General features: G+C 35.9%; 1 protein-coding gene across 5 annotated transcripts; it reads left to right on the top strand.

Moving 5' to 3' along the window:
* The first annotated feature begins 49 nt into the window (after nt 1-49).
* Nucleotides 50-8,955, top strand: LOC113074095 (protein FAM49A). Of its 5 annotated transcripts, XM_026246814.1 has the most exons (13): nt 119-136; nt 1,624-1,677; nt 4,913-4,993; nt 5,446-5,525; nt 6,698-6,819; nt 6,943-7,048; nt 7,158-7,294; nt 7,414-7,491; nt 7,592-7,708; nt 7,908-7,987; nt 8,395-8,521; nt 8,623-8,693; nt 8,785-8,955. In XM_026246814.1, the coding sequence occupies exons 4-13, from the start codon at nt 5,453-5,455 to the stop codon at nt 8,846-8,848; spliced, it is 975 nt and encodes a 324-aa protein (XP_026102599.1). In that variant the 5' UTR covers nt 119-136; nt 1,624-1,677; nt 4,913-4,993; nt 5,446-5,452; the 3' UTR covers nt 8,849-8,955. The 5 variants fall into 5 exon arrangements, with proteins under 5 accessions (XP_026102602.1, XP_026102600.1, XP_026102603.1 ...); XM_026246817.1 differs by lacking the exon at nt 5,446-5,525 and having other exon boundaries at nt 50-136; XM_026246815.1 differs by lacking the exon at nt 4,913-4,993 and having other exon boundaries at nt 59-136.
* The last annotated feature ends 789 nt before the right edge of the window (nt 8,956-9,744 follow it).

A 9,744-nucleotide genomic window follows, 5' to 3' on the forward strand; every position in this document is an offset into this window, starting at 1 on the left:
CTGTGAGAAGGTCTGTCTTTATTAACAGCTGTTGCGCTGCGTGAGGGCAGAAGAGGCCGATGTATTAATTGGGATCGCTGATCTTAATCTTCAGAAGGAAATCTAGAAGGAAACAGCGTCTGGAGAAAGGGTGAGCGTGAGTATCACTGTGTGCTGAAAAAGGGGTAAAAGCTCTCTAGGAAAAAAAAAAAAAAAGGTCAACACATGTTGATATCAGCTCATCTTTTGTCAGCGCAGCTCAATAGAGAGCTGCTTTGTGGAAGACTTTTATCATGAAGACAGCTTCCTTTTTCCTTGACAAATGGATTGTTAATTTGTCAGTTTAAGGGTGTTTCACAACTTGTGTGACAAGTTTTTTGCTTTCGTCATGATCATTCTTTGCATGTATGCCTAATGTTTGTTGTTTGAATGTTTTTCCTTTTCCGTATGGTTGAAGACGTAAGCACTGTTCTATGATGTGTTAAAAGACTCATTTTAATTAACCGACGAAGGCTATACTATGTAGGAAAGTGCTGTAGAAACCATAGCTATGTGTTGCTGTCATGTGCACGTGAGCTTCTTTAGAGAAAGTGTCTCTGCTGCTTTCTGCCCTCTAGAGTGTTTTTGGGTTGCCATTAGTTGCATTTAGCTGGAATGTCTCTAGATATTTAATACCCCAGTTAACATGAAACAGCTGTGAAGTGCATTTTAAATCTGATAGTGAGGCATCCATGATGAAATGCAGTAAATAGAATGATTACTATGTCATTGTTTATATGTGTATAATCATTAGTAATTACTGTGTGTATATATATGGGGTAAAATAGTAACAAAGACAAACAAAATATTATTCAAAACCTAAATAGCTCACATTGCAGTTTTTGTTGAAGTGACTGACATGTTTCCACAACAAAAACTGATACAGTCTTACTCGTTACATTGTTATTAGTTTTTTTTTTTTTTTAACCAATTATTCACAAAATTGGTTACTTAAAAAGGTAGTTAAGTATAGCCAGTTGTTGTCGTCATATGTATTTGTATTAAAAAATGACTGGGATAAATAATGTAAGCAAGATATAATATATATAAATATAATATTATGTATAAAAGGTAAACATTTAAAAAAAAAAATTCTTATTTTATGATCTACTTTTATAATTATACTTGTAAAATGCACATTAAGAAAACAAAAATAATAATATAAAAAAAATATATATTTATTTAATGCATACATGCAATGCAAACATTTTTGTTTTGTTATTCTGTTCACATATTAAACCGTATGAAATTTTATATATATATTTCAGTGTTTAATGTTATCAGAATTATAAAAAAAAAACATTAACCAATCACAATATGGAGATAATATATGCGTGTGTTATGCCCTGTATGTATTTAGAGTATGTTTATAGAGTAGTTTTGAGAGCATAACTGTAGTATTTATTTCTGATGTGCTACATAACGTTGCAAAAGAAGTGGTGCAGCAATACCAGTATAAACACCTTTATAATGAGAATAATCTTTGGCGCAGCTCATTTGCAGTGAAACAAACCGTTAGCATTTTTAATTACTGTTTGCATTTTATGCCAATTGATTGGTTTGATTTTTCTTGACTGATTTGCTGCTCTGTTTTCTATTTTTCAGAATCAAGGACAAGTGGATGATCTAAAAGGAAGCATACGTTCTCCTCCAGAAAAGGTAACCTGTCGATTTAAAGATACGTCACTCTTTTCAATTAGGCTTGTTTGCAGTGTCAGCATAGGTTCAATTACTCTGCTCTTCTCGCCACAGTATGTAGCATTTCCTTCTTGTGTAAGCAAATGAGCTTAGAAACAGCCAGACGCTATTACAATAACACAGCTGCTGTAACTCTGAATGAGAGCTGTGGTGTTCAGCCTCCACAAAGCAGGAAGTGTTGTAGTGTAGGCCGGTGCCCTCCCCGTAACATGAGGATTCGGATAAACACAAACACGGTCACTGTGGGGACCTCATTAGGAAGTGAATAAACCAGTAATTTGTGTGAAGTTGTAAATATTGCGGCTGTGTGCAAGACCTGAGCAAGAACAATCTCGGTTTTAGCCCAGCCGAGATGCAAAAGTTCATTTACTGCTCTGTTTATGAGCTGCTCAGCAGGCAGAGGCTAACAGAGCTCTTTTCAGCCAGGGATAAAGTGGATTATTGTTTGGCTCGCATGGCCTCTAATTGCAGCGTACATGGTTTAATTGCGGAGCACAGAAGCTTTTGATTTTATCCAATTCCAGTAGCCATGGGGGTCTTAATGGTAATGTATGTACAGTTCGTCCAGTTCAGGGCTGAACTTAAAGGGGATAGTTCAACCAAAAATAAAAATTTGCTCAATATTTATTCCAGACTTCTATACATTCCTTTGTTTTGCCGAATATAACTTTTTTGAAAAATGATGTCCATACAATGGATATCAATGGGCTCCACCATAAAACATGCAGCTAGTACTAATATCATTATTAAAATGAGTCTGTTTGGTCCTACTCTGGTTTCTTTAAACAGGAAGTTGTTTTGTGTGACACTCCCTCACTAACTCTCTTGGTTACTCAGGTTTAAAACATCCACTCGTGCCCCTTATCACACTACACCTTTTTTTTTAATACTAGCTCTCTAAAGCATGTAAGAGCACTTGTGAAGGGTTTGTCAAGAAGCAAGGTTTTCAACACACTGCCAAGTTTTCTCCAGCATTTTTAACCATAAAGTCACCCCATTACCAATACAGGTCAAGGCCTGTGTGCGCACGTGTTTTGAGATGCATTTGTAATAGGTTTTTTATATGTAGTATGTGGGCAGTGTGCTGGATTTGTGCTTGTCGTGCTGTGATGATTCACTCTGTATAATGAATAGAGACACAGACACACAGCTCACACAGACACAGCTTAGAAATGGGCTGTCGAATGTTCTGTGCCCGCTTTGTTTCACAGCCACCAGAGTGACAGTTTCTCATGCTTTTGCAAGTGCAGTTGTTCCGAGGGTTGGAACACTTTATGTTTGACAGGAAACTCGTTTGAATCGCCTGCACTCATTTGTGGCGGTTTACCACATACAGCAGAAACGGTATTGTCTTCACATCCTCTTGCACATAAGAGCATCTGGAGGAATAAAACTGACTTGTGGATGTTACCTTGAGGTCGCTGTTTTTATTCTATTGAATTTCTTTTTTTTTTAATAGATGACTTATTAAATGTGCTATACACTCAACCACCAGTTAAGCGAATATATTCTAGCTGAATGTCATGAATGTGCCTGAATTCTTACCACTTCTGCTGTTAAAGGCTAATGCCCGATGATGATAATGCTATTATTATAGTGTGCACTTGCTCCCTCTGCTGGAGCAGTGAAGAGTCACATGCACTGCTTGCATTTTAAAGCTGCAGTAGGTACCTTTTGTAAAAATATATTTTTTTACATATTTTTTAAACCTGTCATTATGTCCTGACAGTAGAATATGAGACAGATAATCTGAAAAAATCAAGCTCCTCCCAGTGGTCCTATTGCCATTTGCAGAAAATACATCGCAGAGCTGCGGTCCGTAACTTTGTTTGTGTTCAAAATGTAGAAAAATGTATATAATAAGCGAGTACACCATGAATCCATTTTCCAAACCGTGTTTTTAGCTTGTCCTGAATCACTAGGGTGCACCTATAATAAGTGTTTATATTCGGACTATTTTAGATTGCTTCGGGGGTACCGCGGCGGAGTAACCCAGTACCTTTGTGATTCTTCATAGACATAAACAGAGAGAAGTAGTTCCGGCTACGATGTTCTTCCGCAAGACGCAAGCAGTTCTGTTTATTAACCACTAGAGCGTCAAAAGTTACGGCTGCAGCTTTAAAGTCACTATGAAATCAAAATGTGAAAATTTTTGTGTAGAATATGCAGTTTATTATTAATTATATATGGATGCACATGATTATTTTTTAACAAAATAAAATAATCACTCCTCTTTAGCCTATCTGCCACACAAGGTTGCATCAATTAACCAACAGAGGTGGGCATATTTACATGCACACATTTATATACACTAACTACCAAAAATGTGTTTATTAACAACCTGTTTTACCAGTTTACATGCAAATCAGTAGCCCAGTTGCATGAGATGAGAACATATATATATTTTTTTTAATTCAATTTCTTGGGTCAAGAATGAGTGGGAGCTTGCAATATATTTCCTCCTCCCCAAAACATTTGCTGTGATTAGACTTCTTCTCATATATTACACACGTTTACATGCTAGACAAAATCGGGGGTTAATGGACAAAAATCTAGCTGTTGATCAGTTTATGCTTAAGCTGTTTATGAATTTACACCAGAAAAGGCATTGTCGGCATATTAAAAATAATAATAGGTTTAATCAGTTTAAGAATGTGCATTTAAATGCACTCTAATCCAACAATTCAATCTGTTTCTGATACATTACTATGATAGTGGGCAGTCATAACTTTAATGATTATTTGGCATAGCCGGTTGGTAAAAATAAACATATCAGTAACTCTAATCATTAAAGTGTTTTAAAACAGCTGTTATAAGCATATTTGAAGTATCGTATCAACGTATCAGAACATTTCAGCTATTTTAAATGTATTCTCTGGCTGTGAATACATATGAGAAGGGCCCAGTAAAACTGACCTACAAAGAAGTAAACCAGTATCTCTTATTGGCTACGTGTTTACCTGTTATCAGAGTAGTTCACTACCAGCATTTTCTTTTTATCTGCTTGTTATGTGCTTATTTAGGTTGCTTAGATTCTCTAGAACATCAATGTTTAACAAGTAGTACATTACATTTCTAATTGCAGCTCTCATCATTTTTGTTAATCATGATGAAGTCACTGTTTATTGCTGCTTTTGGTTTTCTTAGTTTTATTTCATGCAATTGTTTTTTTTTTGTATCATTATATCTTGATTAGGTTTCGCTGGAATGGGTAATCTTCTAAAAGTCCTTACAAGGGAAATAGAGAACTATCCACATTTTTTCCTGGACTTTGAAAGTAAGTTTTGAGAAGAGGTGGAGTCTGGGGTTGGCGAGACTCTGTAAGCAGCTGTTTATTCCCCAGCAGTGGCAGGAGGAGCTGGACTGACCGTCTCAAAGCTCTTATATGACAGTTTTCCCTCGTTGCTTCCTCGTGGTGAAAGTTTCTGCTGTCCAGAGCTGACGCCTTGACTTAAGTGTGTCCTGGGAGTTAACTAGAAAAAAAGTTCTGATTTAAAGTAAAAGGGAAAATCAAAAACCGTTCATATCCAGTTTGGAATGATTTCCGTGTTCACCCTGAAAAGCTGAGGGAATTCTGTTTTGTAGGAGCATGAGACTTTGCAGAATCACTTTTTAACGCTCCGTGTGACATCCTGTGATTTTTATTGTCTTTGACGTTCAACACCTTTCTCTTTTCTCTTTGTCTTTCTACCCTTTTCCTCTCTTTCTCTTCCTGCTTTTCTGTTTCAGAAACCACATGGGGAATCTGTTAAAAGTGCTCACTTGCACAGAGCTTGATCAGGGGCCAAACTTTTTCCTTGACTTTGAAAGTGAGCAGAGCTTTTGCCTGGCCTGGTGTCTGTCACTTTTTCCGCTTACTAACATTTTGCAAGTACCATTGTCAGAATTGTCCTTGCAAATCTACCCGTCACAACGCAACAGCAAAACAGAGTTTCACAATGCTTTTGCATATGCAAATGATTTGTGCAAATCAGTTTGATCCACAAGTAGTGGATTGCAAATACAAAGTTATTTAAAATATTTTCTTAAAAAAATTAAAAAATCTGATTTGTTGTTGGCAAATGTGCATGACTTGCCGATCAGGATTTGTGACTAACCATACATCCAATATGGCTATGTATGTCTATGTACTGTAGCATGATACTTTCTCTGAAAATGATCTCCTTACTCTTTGCTGCTTCTGCTTGTTCTGTGATATTTTTCTAACTCTGTTTGTCTCATTCTGAAATCTCAGCTCTTTCAATCCTCTGTATACCTCTGTATGCTTATTCTGTAAACTTTGAAATCCCGTGTGACCTTATACACAAAACCTGTTATATTACACTAAATATTGGATTTTGTTTTTGTTGTAGAAACTTTAAAGAGAGCTTTACCCAAAATGTTCAACATTTCCTGAGTATTTGTTTCTTTTTTGATTGCATTCAACTTTACTTTTGAAATGAGCATCTCTATGAAATGTTGAAATATCGGGGAACCTCCTTTTAAAGAAAGAACCTCCTTTTTTTTATATGAAAATATCACCTACTTTATTTGTTTTGATTTATACATTTCTCTAAAAAATATTTGGGTGCTTAAGCATCAATTTAATGTATGAATGTCATCATATTACATTACATTAGATAACAAAATATCAAATCAAGTGGCATTTATTTTGAAGAAAAATTACAGAAGAAGTAAATGTGGTTTTAAACTCAAAAGCTGTTGATGTGTTGATCAAAGTTGACGTGTTTGGCCACTTTCTGATTGGGTGGTGAATGAGAATCACTAAATGAATAATGACTTCATTCATGGACTTTACTTCACTACGAAAAATTGTGTTGTCGGAAAAAAGGCTGTAATTTGGAAAAATGGAAGTGAAGGTCTGAGCTCTGTTCTCTGGTTTACAGTTGAGACTTGGTTTGATATTATGTCTAATGCTGTGAAATGCATTGCATGTAATAACTAGTGCTTGGCTGTGTGTAATGTAGTTTATTTGTGTCAGATGCACAACCGACAGACTGTGAGAGAGAGGTGTGGAACCAGGTGAATGCTGTTCTCCAGGAGTCCGAGAGCATCCTGTCCGGCCTGCAAGCCTACAAGGGGGCGGGCCAGGAAATACGAGATGTACGTCTGATTAATAGTTCTGCTTTGGCTTTGTGGGTCAATCAGTTGTGTATATAATGGCATTTTGTGGAGTATATTTCTCATGCTAGATTAATAAATCATGTGACTTGTTTGACATTTTAGGCAATACAGAATCCTAATGACATGCTCCTTCAGGAGAGGGCATGGAACTCTGTGTGTCCCCTTGTCATCCGCCTAAAGAAGTTCTATGCTTTTTCATTGAAACTTGGTACACTATTCATATAGAATTACCTATATCCACATATTTTCTTTTTAATCAGAAAGAAATGTAATGTAAGCTCTGCATCTGATCTGCTTTCTTCCTCTCTTCCTTGTAGAGGAAGCACTGCAGAGTCTTTTGGAGTCTCTGACGTGTCCTCCATACACTCCCACTCAGCACCTGGAGAGAGAGCAGGCCCTCGCTAAACAGTTTGCTGAAATCCTGCATTTCACGCTCCGCTTTGATGAGCTGAAGGTGCCAGCTGCTTCATTACTTTTGTCACGCACCAATTTTCATTTTAGGGGAATTAAAAAAAATATGAGGAATGTATTGATTATCACTGTGTTTTTAATTTTTTTTAAACATTTATTTAGATGAGGATTCCAGCTATCCAGAATGACTTCAGCTACTACAGAAGAACAATCAGTCGAAACCGATTAAACAACATGAATGTAAGTGCAGGAACCTGAGATAAAAGAATATTGTACACACTGCGGTGTTCTTTTCAACATTTATATACATGTGTGTGTGTGTGTGTGTTTCTCTCTCAAGCTTGATATTGAAAATGAGGTCAATAATGAAATGGCAAATAGAATGTCTCTGTTCTATGCTGAAGCCACCCCTATGCTGAAGACCCTGAGTACAGCAACGACAAACTTTGTGACCGAGGTACTGCTTGTTTCTACAGTCGTAATTTTAGCACTTTAATTCCCCTCAGAAGTACTACTGGCAAAAAATTTGCCTTTTTTTTTTTTTTTTTCGTTAATGATCAGAAGTCCCAAACTTTTGAATGCTAGTGTATGATAATCAATAGGCTACATGCATTGTCGTTTTTGAGTGATTTATTCCTTTAATTCCTTCTCTGTAGAATAAGACATTACCTCTTGAGAACACCACAGACTGCCTGAGCACTATGGCAAGTGTATGCAAGGTCATGCTAGAGACACCGTAAGTACTCGCGCCGTTTCCTATCACTGCTTTAATCAATATATCACTTCATATATGTCTTAACATATGCCTTTTAAAGAATCATGGTAAATCTATTCTGAAATGTTGTAGTTTGATTTTTCAAATGCTCAAATATTTTAATGGCTAGACATTGCAATTTGGGCATTCTTGTGTACAAAAATAACTTGTTGATAACATCAGTCTGTCCGCTGAAGGAAACCACTGGTGTGAGTCTTTGCATAATAATGGTTTCCTATGGGACTTCCTCATGAGAGCTAAACTAACCGAAATTTCAGAATGGTTTTGACTTTCTGGCAACATTTGTACACTAATTGTTTAACAGTCAAGTTATCTTTTTTAAGTGTATCATTGTGTCATTATGCTCAATCTTTTACCTCTGCTTACAGGGAGTACACAAGTCGATTCAACAGTGAAGACACACTTCTGTTTTGTATGAGGGTGATGGTGGGGGTTATTATCCTCTACGATCATGTGCATCCAAACGGTGCCTTCAACAAATCCTCAAAAATCGATGTAAGGCTACATTTCTCATATTTTCTCAATCAACCAAAACTTTTTTGAACAAGTTTAAAATAGCTTTTATTTCCATAATGTAATATACACACTTTCTCTAGATGAAAGGATGCATTAAAGTCTTAAAAGATCAGCCTGCAGATAATGTTGAAGGTCTCCTTAATGCCCTCAAGTAAGCTTTCTTTTCTGTTCTTAAAAAAAAAAGATGCAACAGCTAGTTGATGAGTGTCATAAATCATAGAATCTTTTTTTTTTCTCCAAAGGTTCACCACAAAACACCTGAATGATGAGTCCACTCCAAAAAATATCAGAACAATGCTACAGTAATGGTTTTAAGTGAAGCGGGTCAATGTTCTGACCTCAGAAGATGTATATGTTTACATTTATTTAAGGACTTGATGTTAATACTTGGGTGCATTTACATAATCATTCCCTCCAAGTTTACTGCAAAGGAAAGAAAGCAAACCTTTATTCTAAACAAATTGCCTATACTGTTGACAGAAGCACAAATTAATAAAAACCAAGCAGCCTTATGAAAATTCATGAAAAAAAAAAGCAGTTTTGCTTTCACATGAATAACCATGATCATGGTAACCAAAGGGGCTTATGCATTGGTTGTGAGTTACAATGAAATCCTATTGGCTAAAGTGTAGTCAATATAGAATGAGTAAAGAATGGGATGGTTGTGCTTTTGTATTTTGTAATGATGAGAAAAGACCGTTTATGAAATTACCATAATGTAACAATTTTTTCCCCCAAATCTGTGGTTTGGCTGATGGTGGCGATATCAGCTTTTATTTTATTTTATTTTTATTTTATTTTATGTGACGTGTTCTTTGTGTCTTTGCGCCTCTTTGTTTCTAACACATTCAATCCTCATCTGAAATAAAATTGACCTTTTGATTATAAATTTGATTTATATTTGTGATTGATCTTCTCCAAGGTTTTTGTCACTAAAGTCTTGCAGTAATATTTCAGGTAAGGTTAGAAATGTGTGAGGTTTTACACTTTTAATATCCATTAAAGAGTTCGTTTTTCTTTTCTTTTTTTTTTTTTTTTTTAAGAAATTAGAACTTTTGATGCACTAAATTTATCTATATATTTGAGCAGCAAATCAGCATGTTAGAATGTTTCCTGAAGGATCGTGTGACATTGCAGAAGTAATGGCTGCTGAAAATTCAGCTCATTTCAAATATATTCAAATAGAGAACAGTTCTTTCAAA

This window comes from Carassius auratus, unplaced genomic scaffold (genome assembly GCF_003368295.1).
Source record: "Carassius auratus strain Wakin unplaced genomic scaffold, ASM336829v1 scaf_tig00013636, whole genome shotgun sequence".
NCBI lineage: Eukaryota > Metazoa > Chordata > Actinopteri > Cypriniformes > Cyprinidae > Carassius > Carassius auratus.